The 16192-nt window shown below is 42.8% G+C and overlaps 1 protein-coding gene across 5 annotated transcripts in view; it reads left to right on the plus strand.

Moving 5' to 3' along the window:
• Positions 1-5279: 5279 nt before the first annotated feature.
• The window catches only part of LOC140198963 (protein maelstrom homolog), a 56798-nt gene continuing 45885 nt past the window's right edge, over positions 5280-16192 (plus strand). For 4 of the 5 annotated variants that reach the window (XM_072260274.1, XM_072260278.1, XM_072260275.1 and 1 more), the window contains exons 1-2: positions 5280-5506; positions 8326-8427. In XM_072260274.1, the coding sequence (XP_072116375.1) occupies positions 5375-5506; positions 8326-8427 (234 nt within the window). In that variant the 5' untranslated portion in view covers positions 5280-5374. Of the gene's footprint in view, positions 5507-8279; positions 8428-16192 lie in introns of all 5 variants that reach the window. The other variant, XM_072260276.1, reaches the window with a different exon arrangement.

The following is a 16192-nucleotide window of genomic DNA, read 5'->3' on the forward strand; positions in this document are numbered from 1 at the left end:
TTTGGTCTAATAATTTGATTGCTGTGGAGGATTTCTTATTCATGGGATAACGTCTTTACTGTCAAGGGGGCTCACTTTGCTTGGCAGGCGAGACCGGTGGCTGTGAAACAATCTCAGGTTCTGGGACCTCCTCAGTGGTGGTTGTAGGAGTTGACTCTGGGAGACTGCAGGAAGTGGTTCTGACAGCTCTAACCACTTCTCTAACAATTGACTCTGCTCTCCTTAACTGATCGACGTGTTATCCCAAGATGATATCAGATACAATCTTCACTGTGTAGGACAGTGGACCAGTTCTGGCCTTAATCTTTCCAAGTACCCACTTTTAATCACCTCTGTAGTCCCTCACCAGGACTGTGTCCTGGAATGAAACATTGAATCTCCTTGTTTGAGGAGCCCTTAATTTGTCTCAGCTGTTTGTCCTGCATACTCCTCCTGAGACTGAGTTTGAGGAGATCCTAACATGAAACCAAGGGACAACCCAGGAACAGCATAGTTGGTGAATAGTTGGTTTAGGTGCATGCTGCATTACAAAATACGTAAGGAGGAAATTGGCGAGCTGCTGATTCAGTTTCAGTGTAGAGTGTTCTTGCTAACATTCGAAACACTTCTGGCCACTTTGTATGTAGCTACATCCACTACTACTAAGAAGTTTGTGTCTATGAATGGTCTGACAAATTCCACGTGAATCCTCTGCCAGGGCAATGTAAACTATTCCCAGGAATGGGGAGGTGCTGCTCCTGGCATCCTCTGGACATGTTGGCATCCTGCTTCATCTGCTGATTTATCCGAAGCCACCAGAAAATGCTTTGAGCCAACGTTTTCATTTTAACCATGCCTAGGTGACTGGCGTATAGCAACACTTTAGTTCTCACCTTCTATGGTAGAACAACTCTCAATCCGCACATAAGGCAACCTTTGTCAAGGGCAAGTTCATCCTGGTCCTAGGAAAAATGAGGGAACTGAAATGTCTGCTCCACACTCCAGCCATTTTGAGTTATCATGTAGACCTGGGACAGTGTGGGGTCTTTTCTGCTTTCCCTTTGGATCATCTCTGCCACAGTAGGGAGACTTTCAATTTGCATTAGGAAGAATAAGTCGAGGACTGCATTTTCTGGAAAATTTTTCAGGAATTTCCTTTTCCCAAGGGGAGAGGGGACAATCCATCAACATTTCCATGATTAGTCATCCTCTTGTAATCGTGTCTTCATAGAAACAGAGCCCATCTTTGCATTCATGCTGCTGCTGTTAGCATAGTGATCTGTGGATTGAAAATGGACACTAATGGTTGACGATCTGTAATGAGGCTAAACTCTCATCCATACAGGTACTGGTTGAAACGTTTTACAACTGCAAACTGGACTCAAGGCCTCTGTCAGTCTGTGTATAATTTTTCTCTGCAGCAGTAATGTGATGTAAAAGCTATAGGGTTTTCACTTCCATCACTCATAACATGTGACATGACTGCACCTATTCCATGAGGCGACGTGAGACATCGCAGCAGGCTTAACTCAACAATGTGAATCATAATGTGTGAGTACCATTTCTGTGTTACTACTATTCCTTGGCCTTTTGAAGGGTTGCAGATGTTGTTCCCTTATTCAAGAAAGGGAGTAGAGATAGCCCAGGAAATTATAGACCAGTGAGTCTTACTTCAGTTGATGGAAAATATCCTGAAAGGCAGGATTTATGAACATTTGGAGAGGCATAATATGATTAGGAATAGTCAGCATAGCTTTGTCAAAGGCAGGTCATGCCTTACGAGCCTGATTGAATTTTTCGAGGATGTGACTAAACACATTGATGAAGGTAGAGCAGTAGATGTAGTGTATATAGATTTCAGCAAGGCATTTGATAAGGTACCCCATGCAAGCCTTATTGAGAATGTAAGGAGGCATTGGATCCAAGGGGACCTTGCTTTGTGGATCCAGAATTGGCCTGCCCACAGAAGGTAAAGAGTGGTTGTAGATGGTCATATTTTGCATGGAGGTCGGTGACCCATGGTGTGCCTCAGAGATCTGTTCTGGGACTCCTTCTCTTTGTGACCTTTATAAATGACTTGGATGAGGAAGTGGAGGGATGGGTTAGTAAATTTGCTGATGACACAAAGGTTGGGGGTGTTGTGGATAGTGTAGAGGGGTGTTAGAGGTTACAGCAGAACATCAATAGGATGCAAAACTGGGCTGAGAAGTGGCAGATGGAGTTCAACCCAGATAAGTGTGAGGTGGTTCATTTTGGTAGGTCAAATATGATGGCAGAATATAGTATTAAAGGCAAGACTCTTGGCAGTGTGGAGGGCCAGAGGGATCTTGGGGTCTGTCCATAGGACACTCAAAGCTGCTGCACAGGTTGACTGTGTGGTTAAGAAGACATACAGTACATTGGCCTTCAACAACCATGGGATTGAGTTTAAGAGCAGAGGGGTAATGTTACAGCTTTATAGGACCCTGGTCTGACCCCACTTCAGAGTACTGTGCTCAGTTCTGGTCACCTCACTACAGGAAACTATAGAAAGGGTGCAGAGGAGATTTAAAAGGATGTTGCCTGGATTGGGGAGCATGCCCTCTGAAAATAGGTTGAATGAACTTGGTCTTTTCTCTTTGGAGCAACGGAGGATGAGAGGTGATCTGGTAGAGGTGTATAAGATGATGAGAGGCATTGATCATGTGGATAGTCAGAGGCTTTTTCCCAGGTCTGAAATGGCTAACACAAGAGAGCACAGTTTTAAGGTGCCTGGAAGTAGGTACAGAGAAGATATCAGGGGCAAGTTTTTTTTTTTACGTAGAGGGTGGTGTGTGCATGGAATGGGCCGCCGGTGACAGTGGTGGCAGCGGATACAATAGGGTCTGTTAAGCAACTCCTGGATAGGTACATGGAGCTTTGAAAACTTGAGGGCTATGGGTAACCCGAGGTAATTTCTAAAGTAAGTACATGTTTGGCACAGCATTGTGGGCCAAAGGGCCTGTATTGTGCTGTAGGTTTTCTATGTTTCTACTTTGTCCACTACATTAATGAGTTCAAATAATTGACAAATCCTACAAAAGACTGCAACTGTACCACATCCTTTGGCTTTAGTCATCCAGCACTGCTTGAAAATCTTCTCAGCGCACTTGTGTCTTGATAGTGTGACCACATTGTAATACTTGGTTTAAAGACATCACACTTGCTGTGTTGTGCTCTGAGCCCATAATCTTTTTAACACTGTCTTGTTTTGGAGATGTTCCTCAGCGTCCATACTGTTAACACTGGGTGCCTGGACAACCTTGCAGCACCTAGCCCCATAGTTTTCTGCCAGAATGCACATGCAGATACTAATCCAAAAATAAGCCTATTATTGTGATAAAACCTTTTGTGAGTGTTTATGGTGGGAACAACTTTAGACACTTCTTCCATCTCAATCTGTAGCTAGGCCTCATTTAAGTCCATTTTACTGAAGTACTTTCCTCTCGAAAGGTTAGTAAAGACATCCTTTTTTTTGCCAGAGGGTACTGATCTACTTTTAGTGCTGAGTTCATGCTGACCTTAAAATCACCAGAGATCCTGACAGACCCATTCTTCTTGACTATTGAGACCACTGGTGTTGCCCATTGTTTCCACTCAACATAGAAAATAATTCCTTCAGTCTCCATGTGATCTAGCTCATTGGCAACTTTACCACGGATCCTATAAGGAGCTTTCTAAAACTTGGGTGTGGCATTTTCATTTAACACAATTTTACCCTTTATGTTCAAGTTTTCTAGTGCCATCATCTTAATTCACCTTTCTTAAATCACTTTCAATTGACTCATTTGCAGGGGATGTGGCATGCAAATAGTGGAAGATCTCCAAACAAGTCATAATTGTCTCAGCCGATCATTACCCTATAGTTGCCCCCCACCCTGTTGTTTAACCACATACAAACCTAATGTGGCTTGTTGGTTGTACATTTCACTTGATATCATTTCCACAGGAATCATTTTTTCCTCCAGTACATGTTCTTAATTGAACGTTTGCAGGCTTCAGTTCAGTATCTTTGAAATGCTGTTCAGACTCATTTTGTGCGAAGAGCCAGTGTCCAATTCCATTTCAATTAATCTGCTGTTTACTTGTGGTGCAGAACAGATTGCTTGTCTCTTGTTAGCTTAAACCTTATAAATCTCAAGGCTGCCCAGTGCTGTGTCACTCTCATTATTACTTTTTTTTTACCCAACTGTGTGCAGTTTAGTGCTTTCAGAAACTTCAACATGACTCTTCCCTGTGCAATCCATTTACTTGTCTGTCCAACATACTTTTTGTACGTGTCCTACTTTTTTACATTTTTTGCAAGTTTTACCTTTAAATCTACATTAGTTTGGTGCAAGTGAGCATCTGCCACAACAGTAGCATCATTTGTTCAGCCATATAGGTCCCATATACAGCAGTTTTTTTGTGCCATCAAACACATCAGTCTTTCTGATGCAGCTTTATGATTATCACCCAGTACAGAGTTTATGAACCCGTGAATTCTTCGGTTTTCTGCCTTTAGAAAATCTCAACCACGTTTCCTGTTGCGAAGAAAAGGTGTTGTTCCAAACAAAAACATTTTTTGTTACTCAATTTCTTGCAGCACTTTTTAAACCCGGAAGTCTCGCTGCATTTGAACAGATAGTTAGACATCTCGTGTTCATTTTAAAAATACCTCATTATTAGTGTTATGTTTTGTAACTCCAAACCATTAAAAACTAATTGCAAGGAAAACAAGAGGCAGGAAGGCAACTCTAACTTGGTTAGCATTTTAAGTTTAGCGTGCATGTATCATGTGGTAGCGTCATGACGTAACCAATTTGCACAGTTTAAATATAAACCGTAATAAATTATTTAAACTAAGAATACTTAACGACATTTACAATATTACTCAAATATGACTGAAACATTAAATACATAATAGCTATTGCGATTTATAATTTTATTATACATTGCGGTGTACTGCTCCGTAAGACAAATTCCACGACATATGGCAGTGACATTAAATCTGATTCTGATCCAGCCACGAAAAACAATGAGTGATACGCATACGTTTCATCTTTCAAACTTTTACAAACAATAGACTGTAAATCATTCATTTCAAACGAAGTTAGCTTCGAAGTACAATGTTTCCTCAAACCTTGCCAGAAATCTAAACAATGCTGACGATAAACATTAAAAACCATAAACACGTTATGGGAAAATGAAGCCTCATTCTTAGAGTGTGAGGTAACTCGCATTACCTCACAAGCGCCCCCTGCCTGTGAAGCTGCCCGTCCTCCCGCTCCCTCCATTCCCGCCTCTCCGGCCTCGTGATTCGGGCGCAGGCCGTTCACGGAGTGAGTCGGCGTGCGGCCTGACTTTCGACGCTGTGAGTGAGGCACGGTTCGCGGAAATGCCGCGGAAAAAGCCAGTGAGAAACGCGTATTATTTCTTCATGCTGGAGAAGATCCCAGAGCTGAAGCAGAAAGGGATCGAAGTGAAAGGACTCAAGGATGCCGTTCCGCTCTGCAGCTCGGATTGGGAGGTAAGGGCGTCCGGCCCAGGGTGTCGGACATGTTGTGAAGCGCGTGGAGTGCGAGCTCATTTCCAGCAGGGACCAATTACTCAGACCGCCTGGCTGTAGCTGGAGCGTTAATTTGTTTAACTGGGAGTGGACCATGGACTAGAGGGCTGTAAACAATGGTGTGTTGGGGAAACTAGTGCTAGGTTCTGTTGTCTCATAATGGGTTTAGATACAAATGATAATTGTAGCAGGCACCAACATTGATGGTGCATCGTGAGTACCTACGACAAGATGCGTTTTAATAAGTTAAGCCAAGGTTCCTGCATACATAATGAATAGCACGGAACTGGGTTGTGTTGTAGCAGAGAGACACCCCGGGTACAAGTACTGTACAGAGATCCCCTCTAAAGTAGCGACGCAGTTGTTGGCGTGGAAGAAGGAAGGATATCGGACGCTTGACTTCATTGGTTGACGCATTAACTATGAGAGTTGGGACATTATGTTCGGGTTGTTTTCTTTCTTTTTAAACCTTTTTATTGAATTAGTACAGAAAAGATAAAACATATAGAAACTAATACACTGATGCAATATAAATTTACAAGAGATATTAATACATAAAGTACAAACAGTGCAGTTTAGTTATAAAATAACGAGGTAATATACTAACTTTCCATATAAACCAATAAAGAGAAGAAAAAAACCCACCGTGCAACTAACCTAAAAAGCAAAGCAAAGCAATGGGCTAACTAGGTACCAAGTAGACTTAAACAACTTAAACAATCACGTCCTCAAACCCGACCTCCATTAATAACAATTAAAAACCAAGAAGGGAATGTAAATATGGTCAAAGAGAAGAAAAAAGTTACATTAAATGAAAATGTTGAATAAAAGATCTCCAGGTCTGTTCAAATTTAACTGAAGTATCATAAAGGTTACTTCTGATTTTTTCCAAATTTAAACATAGTAACGTTTGAGAAAACCAAAAAAACGTAGTTAGGGCATTAATCTCCTTCCAGTGTTGTAAAATACATCTTTTTGCCATTACAGTAAGAAATGCAATCATTCTACGGGCTGAAGAGGAAAGATTACTGGAAGTTTTAGGTAATCCAAAGATAGCAGAAATAGGGTGGGGAGAAATATCTGTATTCAATACCTTTGGGATAATATTAAAAATGTCTTTCCAAAAAGTTTCCAGAGTAGGACAGAACCAAAACATATGAGTTAAGGAAGCTACCTCCCCATGACATCTATCACAAAGAGGGTTAATATGAGAATAAAAACGAGCTAATTTATCTTTAGACATATGCGCTCTATGAACAACTTTAAATTGAATTAGGGAATGTTTGGAACAGATAGAGGAAGTATTGACTAGTTGTAAAATATGTGTCCAATCATCCGCCAAAATAGTAAAGCCCAATTCCTTTTCCCAATCGGACCTAATCTTATCGAATGGAGCTGTCCTAAGTTTCATGATAGTATTATAAATAATAGCCATTACACCTTTCTGACAGACTATGTGCACAGCGTAGTCATCTTTCTTGAATACTTCTCTGATCTTGCATTCTTCCTCCTTTGCATCTCTAAGAACAAATATCTTGTGCACAATTAAAGCAGTTCAGATCTGGCCAATCAGGATTGAGCATTAAGCCCTGCCCATGCCCTGCTTGTTTCAGAGAACATATAATAAGGTATCTCTAGGAGAACTTGTCATTTGCTGGGCATGGGTGAGAGAGCACAGGTCAAGGTATTTTTAGCTTTCTTAAGGGGCACAAGGTTTTTTTAATAGGATATGATGGATAAGCAGGAGTAGGGTACTAGGGTGGCCAAACATGGGAGGATAAAGTGTGGGTTAGGGTGCATGTGTGTGATTGGGTGAAGGGATTTAGAATGCAAGTCTATTGCACACTCCGGAGCAGAAGGTGGCAGTAATGCACCATTAAGCTGGGTGCCAACCATCGTAAAACAAGATGAAGAAAAACTTGCTTTTTAATTAACTTGTGCTTGAGGAAGACTGTAGAGTTTACCATTGAAACAGGTCAATTGTTATGTGTACATATGTGACTGTTAAGGCCAAAGGGTAGTATAGATAGATATGATAGCAGTATAGATTAGGTTCAACTGCAGGCTGTGCTGGCTAGATTTGTTAACTCCTGCCCAGGCACTACACAGTTCTTGAGGAACCAACAATTGAACAGGCTGAGCAACTGTTTCAGAGTCATTGACTGCTTGCAATAAAAGCACTACTTCAAAGATCAATGATCTATTCCCTACCTTAGCTGTTTGTATTTCATTGAATTTCACATTTTTCTTACTGTGCAGGATCATCTTCTTGTTTTGTCTAGAATTTTAAAAAAATGCTTGATGTGATAAACGATTGCAATTTTAAATGCATTGATATATCTAATGTCCCATCATGAATAACCATCTGAAAACAAATGTAATTACTGAAATTTAAAGAAAAACATTGAAACATAATCTTTATGAATGTACAATCTTTGAAAATGCATATCATTCTGTAAAACTAGTGGATCTTCTCTTTTATTATCTTGGGTCATCTGAAACTCTCCCTGGTTCTACACAACCCATTAGGTCCTGTTGATCTGAAGGCAGTGTGTACATCACACATGCTAATTTAAAATATTTTAGATCCCAGTGATCAGAGTTACTCCACCCTTTTGACTTAGAGGTGGGAAACAAAATTCTAATTTCACAGTCATAAAAATTCAAGCTTATAGTAAGCTTTTTTTAAACAGACAAGCTCAATTAGATACTTTATCAATATTTTAAAATATAGAATATAGAAGTGTGGATGGTTACAATCTCTACAATCTTTATTGAAGTCACTGAATGAATCGGAGAAGGGGAAGTATGTACAGATGGCACATCAATGGAAAGCTGAGAGAAAAAACAAGACAGTGAACAAATTTGAAAAAAATGAACAGGTCAGTGTATTTTCATTTTCCATTGAAGAGTGTACTTGTCCTCTCTCTGTAATGGTTCTGATCCTATCTAGTAGAGTAGGGGTCCCCAACCTTTTTTGCACTGTGGGCCGGTTTAATATTGACAATATTCTTGCGAACCGGCTGACCGGGGGTTGGGGTGGGGTAGGGTTGCCAATGGACAAAAGTAGCAGTCAAATACGTTGGGTTTACCCAGAGAAAGACTACAATGACCATGAAGCCTTGCGTGGGCACCATAGTCATCATAGTCATAGTCATACTTCATTGATCCCGGGGGAAATTGGTTTTCATTACAGTTGCACCATAAATAATAAATAGTAATAGAACCATAAATAGCTAAATAGTAATATGTAAATTATGCCAGGAAATAAGTCCAGGACCAGCCTATTGGCTCAGGGTGTCTGACCCTCCAAGGGAGGAGTTGTAAAGTTTGATGGCCACAGGCAGGAATGACTTCCCATGATGCTCTGTGTTGCATCTCGGTGGAATGAGTCTCCGGCTGAATGTACTCCTGTGCTCAACCAGTACATTATGTAGTGGATGGGAGACATTGTCCAAGATGGCATGTAACTTGGATAGCATCCTCTTTTCAGACACCACCCTGAGAGAGTCCAGTTCCATCCCCACAACATCACTGGCCTTATGAATGAGTTTGTTGATTCTGTTGGTGTCTGCTACCCTCAGCCTGCTGCCCCAGCACACAACAGCAAACATGATAGCACTGGCCACCATAGACTCGTAGAACATCCTCAGCATCGTCCGGCAGATGTTAAAGGACTTCAGTCTCCTCAGGAAATAGAGACTGCTCTGATCCTTCTTGTAGACAGCCTCAGTGTTCTTTGACCAGTCCAGTTTATTGTCAATTCATATCCCCAGGTATTTGTAATCCTCCACCATGTCCACACTGACCCCCTGATGAAACAGGGGTCACTGGTACCTTAGCTCTCGTCAGGTCTACCACCAACTCCGTAGTCTTTTTCACATTAAGCTACAGATAATTCTGCTCACACCACGTGACAAAGTTTTCTACCGTAGTCCTGTACTCAGCCTCATCTCCCTTGCTGATGCATCCAACTATGGCAGAGTCATCCAAAAACTTCTGAAGATGACAAGACTCTGTGCAGTAGTTGAAGTCCGAGGTGTAAATGGTGAAGAGAAAGGGAGACAAGACAGTCCCCTGTGGAGCCCCAGTGCTGCTGATCACTCTGTCGGACACACAGTGTTGCAAGCACACGTACTGTGGTCTGCCAGTCAGGTAATCAAGAATCCATGACACCAGGGAAGCATCCACCTGCATCGCTGTCAGCTTCTCCCCCAGCAGAGCAGGGCGGATGGTGTTGAACGCACTGGAGAAGTCAGAAAACATGACCCTCACAGTGCTCGCTGGCTTGTCCAGGTGGGAGTAGACACGGTTCAGCAGGTAGACGATGGCATCCTCAACTCCTAGTCGGGGCTGGTAGGCGAACTGGAGGGGATCTAAGTGTGGCCTGACCATAGGCCGGAGCAGCTCCAGAATAAGTCTCTCTAGGGTCTTCATGATGTGGGAGGTCAATGCCACCGGTCTATAGTCATTGAGGCTGCTGGGGCGCGGCGTCTTCGGCACGGACGAGGCAGGACGTCTTCCACAGTACAGGAACCCTGCGGAGCCTCAGACTCATGTTGAATACATGGCGAAGTACTCCACATAGCTGAGGGGCACAGGCTTTGAGCACCTTGGTACTGACACCATCCGGTCCTGCAGCCTTGCTTGGGTTGAGACATTTCAGCTGTCTTCTCACCTGTTCACTGTGGTGGCTTCATGTGGGGAAGGGGTATAGTCATGAGAGCAGGGTGGGGAACTGTGAGGGGTAGGAGGGGAGAGTGGAATATGTGTTGGTTGGGGGCCAACAACAGATGGCTCATGTGGGGGATGGGCAGGGGCCACAATGTCAAATCTGTTAAAGAACAGTTTAAGTTCATTGGCCCTGTCCCCACTGCCTTCAGCTCCTCTGTTGCTAGTTTGCCGGAGCCCAGTGATGGACCTCATCCCCCTCCAGACCTCTCTCATGTTGTTCTGCTGGAGTTTCCACTCAAGCTTCTTCCTGTACCTGTCTTTAGCCTCCCTGATCCTGGCTATCAAGTCCCTCTGTATTGCCCTCAGCTCCTCTCTATTTCTATCTCTAAACGCCCGTGCGCATGCATGTACATGCCGCTTTTTTTCTACAAATTGTTTTTGGCAATTCTGTTCGGGGGCGGGGTGTTAATCACGACCAGAATATGTGTGATAAGTGGCTAATATACTCTATTTCATTTCTAAAAGGGTTTATCTAACAAATTTAATATTAAACACACAGCGCATATTTTCCTCGCGTGAATATAGTGATAAGTCAATTATCAGGGGAGCTTGAAGTAAGTGTTGAATGAACTTCCAGTAGAAGTGGTAGAGGCAGGTTCGATATTATCATTGAAAGAAAAATTGGATAGGTATATGGACAGGAAAGGAATGGAGGGTTGTGGGCTGATTGCAGGTCGGTGGGACTAGGTGAGAGTAGTGTTCGGCACAGACTAGAAGGGCAGAGATGGCCTGTTTCCTGCTGTAATTGTTATATGGTTATATAAGTCACGTATAAGTCAATAGCATCATAACATTTTAAGTAACGTTTGGATATTAAACTCACAGCACATATTTTTCCTGTATGAACATATAAAATCATTGCAACACACCAATATCACTGAATCGGTGGGAGCCCTGGGCTTGTTTTCCTGAAACAAGACGGTTCCATCGAGGGGTGATGGGAGACAGCGATACTCGAAAGGGGTTCCTTGTGTCCAGTCTATTCCACAGCTTAGTTTTTGTTGCATTCATTGTAGAGATATGTCGGAAATGGAAGCAACATTTTCAGTGCTTTCATGGCTATCTCAGGATATTCAGCTTGACTTTGATCCGGAATATTGGCAGAGATGTTATGTCAAACATACTTTTCAGCCCGCCATCATTGGCAAGCTCGAGGAGTTGATCTCCTTCCCACGCTGACATGGATGACGCGTGGGTAATGACCTCGCGTGCGTTCAGCTGAACAGTGGGTGTGACAGGGAATGAGGAAAGGTGCAGGTCATATCATTTCCTCACGGCCCGGTAGCGCATGCTTTGCGGCCCAGTACCGGTCCACGGCCCGGTGGTTGGGGACCGCTGTAGTAGAGTGCTAAACCAAATAGAATGGAAAGTACTATGTTGAGCTTCTAGCAGATGTAGTCTGGCCTTGTCTGATTTTAATTGTGACATTGAAGATGGTTCAGAATTATGGAGGGGAAAATTAACTTGGCTTTCCAATTTGTCATTGCAATATGCCTGAAATTATGCTTTTTCTGGGAATTTAGTAAAGTGAGGATTACTGCATACTGTATTTGTACCATTTGTGTTATTTATTATCCAGAAGGTGTAGCTGATTATATTGCAGATGTAAAATCTGCTCACTTGTGGAAAAAATGATCAATTGGGCAAAGTATCTGCAATCCCTACTCATCCTCTCCTTATAACTCCCCCCCCCCCACCTTATTCCTGCCATCCACTGCCTGCAGAGATTAGTTTCATCATCTCCCACCTATTATCCCAGATTGACCTGACATTCAAATTAATCTTGATTTCCTCTTTGTATTCAAAGGTAGCATGGTAGCATAGTGGTTAGCACATCACTTTACGGTTCTAGCGACCCTGGGTTCATTTCCCGCCACTGCCTGTAAGGAGTTTATATGTTCGCCCCATGACTCCGGATGCTGTAGTTCCCTCCCACAGTCCAAAGATGTACCAGTTGGTAGGTTAATTAGTCATTGTAAATTGTCCCATGATTAGGTTAGCATTAAATTGGGGGTTTGCTGGGTGGCGTGGCTTAAAGGCCCTAATCTGCACTGTATCTCAATAAATTAAATAAAAGATTGATCAGTTTTTACCAAAAACCTTGCTAGATTTTAATTTTCTAGCCAAAGTCCTTGAATCAGAAGCAATCAAATATCCATTGTTCCACATTTTCAATCTGCTCTTTTGTGATCTGTTGTAAGTTTTTAACTGCTTTATTTCATAGTTTTATTTGCAGCATTCTTGAAATTCTTCTTTAAAATATTAATCAAAATCTGACTTAATTGTGAGGCTTAGTGCCAGTTTTGTTTGATGTTACCATGATACCCCAGGGGAAGTTTTACTACACAAGTGTGAATACAAATTTTTAAAATATTTTTATTTTCACTTGTATTATTGAAGTGAAACTATTTCAAGAGGAATTTTGATTACAGTTGAATTTAAAGTTCTGATATGATTCGTATTCTTGTAAGTTGTTTACTTTCATAGAACATAGAATAGGATAGAACATACAATGTTGTGCCGACCCTCAAACCCTGCCTCCCATATAAGCCCCCACCTTAAATTCCTCCATATACCTGTCTAGTAGTCTCTTAAACTGCACTAGTGTATCTGCCTCCACCACTGACTCAGGCACTGCATTCCACACACCCACCACCCTCTGAGTAAAAAACCTTCCTCTAATATCCCCCTTGAACTTCCCACCCCTTACCTTAAAGCCATGTCCTCTTGTATTGAGCAGTGGTGCCCTGGGGAAGAGGCGCTGGCTATCCACTCTTATCTATTCCTCTTATTATCCTGTACACTTCTATCATGTCTCATCTCATCCTCCTTCTCTCCAAAGAGTAAAGCCCTAGCTCCCTTAATCTCTGATCATAATGCATACTCTCTAAACCAGGCAGCATCCTGGTAAATCTCCTCTGTACCCTTTCCAATGCTTCCACATCCTTCCTATAGTGAGGTGACCAGAACTGGACACAGTACTCCCAAGTGTGGCCTAACCAGAGTTTTATAGAGCTGCATTATTACATCGCGACTCTTGAACTCTATCCCTCGACTTATGAAAGCTAACACCCCATGAGCTTTCTTAACTACCCTATCCACCTGTGAGGCAACTTTCAGGGATCTGTGGACATGTACCCCCAGATCCCTCTGCTCCTCTGCACTACCAAGTATCCTGCCATTTACTTTGTACTCTGCCTTGGAGTTTGTCCTTCCAAAGTGTACCACCTCACACTTCTCCGGGTTGAACTCCATCTGCCACTTCTCAGCCCACTTCTGCATCCTATCAATGTCTCTCTGCAATCTTCGACAATCCTCTACACTATCTACAACACCACCAACCTTTGTGTCGTCTGCAAACTTGCCAACCCACCCTTCTACCCCCACATCCAGGTGGTTAATAAAAATCACGAAAAGTAGAGGTCCTAGAACAGATCCTTGTGGGACACCACTAGTCACAATCCTCCAATCTGAGTGTACTCCCTCCACCATGACCCTCTGCCTTCTGCAGGCAAACCAATTCTGAATCCACCTGGCCAAACTTCCCTGGATCCCATGCCTTCTAACTTTCTGAATAAGCCTACCGTGTGGAACCTTGTCAAATGCCTTACTAAAATCCATATAAATCACATCCACTGCACTACCCTCATCTATATGCCTGGTCACCTCCTCAAAGAACTCTTATCAGGCTTGTTGGACACGATCTGCCCTTCACAAAGCCATGCTGACTGTCCCTGATCAGACCATGATTCTCTAAATGCCTATAGATCCTATCTCTAAGAATCTTTTCCAACAGCTTTCCCACCACAGATGTAAGGCTCACTGGTCTATAATTACCCGGACTATCCCTACTACCTTTTTTGAACAAAGGGACAACATTCGCCTCCCTCCAGTCCTCTGGTACCATTCCTGTGGACAACGAGGACATAAAGATCCTAGCCAGAGACTCAAAAATCTCTTCTCGCCTCGTGGAGCAGCCTGGGGAACATTCCGTCAGGCCCCGGGGACTTATCTGTCCTAATGTATTTTAACAACTCCAACACCTCCTCTCCCTTAATATCAACATGCTCCAGAACATCATAGAACCATAGAAACTACAGCACAGAAACAGGCCCTTTGGCCCTTCTTGGCTGTGCTGAACCATTTTCTGCCTAGTCCCACTGACCTGCACATGGACTATATCCCTCCATACACCTCCCATCCATGTATCTGTCCAATTTATTCTTAAATGTAAAAAAGAACCCGCATTTACCACCCTCGTCTGGCAGCTCATTCCATACTCCCACCACTCTCTGTGTGAAGAAGCCCCCCCTAATGTTCCCTTTAAACTTTTCCCCCCTCACCCTTAACCCATTTTCTCTGGGTTTTTTTCTCCCCTTGCCTCAGTGGAAAAAGCCTGCTTGCATTCACTCTATCTATACCCATCATAATTTTATATACCTCTATCAAATCTCCCCTCATTCTTCTACGCTCCAGGGAATAAAGTCCTAACCTATTCAACCCTTCTCTGTAACTGAGTTTCTCAAGTCCCGGCAACATCCTTGTAAACCTTTTCTGCACTCTTTCAACCTTATTTATATTCTTCCTGTAATTTGGTGACCAAAACTGAACACAATACTCCAGATTTGGCCTCACCAATGCCTTATACAACCTCATCATAACATTCCAGCTCTTATACTGAATACTTCGATTAATAAAGGCCAATGTACCAAAAGCTCTCTTTACGACCCTATCTACCTGTGACGACACTTTTAGGGAATTTTGTATCTGTATTCCCAGATCCCTCTGTTCCACTGCACTCCTCAGTGCCTTACCATTAACCCTGTATGTTCTACGTTGGTTTGTCCTTCCAACGTGCAATACCTCACACTTGTCAGTATTAAATTCCATCTGCCATTTTTCAGCCCATTTTTCCAGCTGGTCCAAGTCCCTCTGCAGGCTCTGAAAACCTTCCTCACTGTCTACTACACCTCCAATCTTTGTATCATCAGCAAACTCGCTGATCCAATTTACCACATTATCATCCAGATCATTGATATAGATGACAAATAACAATGGACCCAGCACTGATCCCTGTGGCACACCACTAGTCACAGGCCTCCACTCAGAGAAGCAATTCTCTACCACCACTCTCTGGCTTCTTCCATCGAGCCAATGTCTAATCCAGTTTACCACCTCTCCATGTATACCTAGCGACTGAATTTTCCTAACTAACCTCCCATGCGGGACCTTGTCAAAGGCCTTACTGAAGTCCATGTAGACAATATCCACTGCCTTCCCTTCATCCACTTTCCTGGTAACCTCCTCGAAAAACTCCAACAGATTGGTCAAACATGACCTACCACGCACAAAGCCATGTTGACTCTCCCTAATAAGCCCCTGTCTATCCAAATGCTTGTAGATTCTGTCTCTTAGTACTCCCTCCAATAACTTACCTACTACTGACGTTAAACTCACCGGCCTATAATTTCCCGGATTACTTTTTGATCCTTTTTTTAAACAATGGAACAACATGAGCCACTCTCCAATCCTCCAGCACTTCACCCGTGGACAGCGACATTTTAAATATTTCTGCCAGGGCCCCCGCAATTTCAACACTAGTCTCCTTCAAGGTCCGAGGGAACACTCTGTCAGGTCCCGGGGATTTATCCACTTTAATTTTCCTCAAGACAGCAAGCACCTCCTCCTTTTCAATCTGTACAGTTTCCATGGTCTCACTACTTGATTCCCTCAATTCCATAGATTTCATTCCAGCTTCCTTAGTAAATACAGACGCAAAAAACCTATTGAAGATCTCCCCCATTTTCTTTGGTTCCGCACAAAGCCGACCACTCTGATCTTCAAGAGGACCAATTTTATCCCTTACAATCCTTTTGCTCTTAATATACTTGTAAAAGCTCTTTGGATTATCCT

Source organism: Mobula birostris, chromosome 6 (genome assembly GCF_030028105.1).
Source record: "Mobula birostris isolate sMobBir1 chromosome 6, sMobBir1.hap1, whole genome shotgun sequence".
NCBI classification, from domain to species: Eukaryota; Metazoa; Chordata; class Chondrichthyes; order Myliobatiformes; family Myliobatidae; genus Mobula; species Mobula birostris.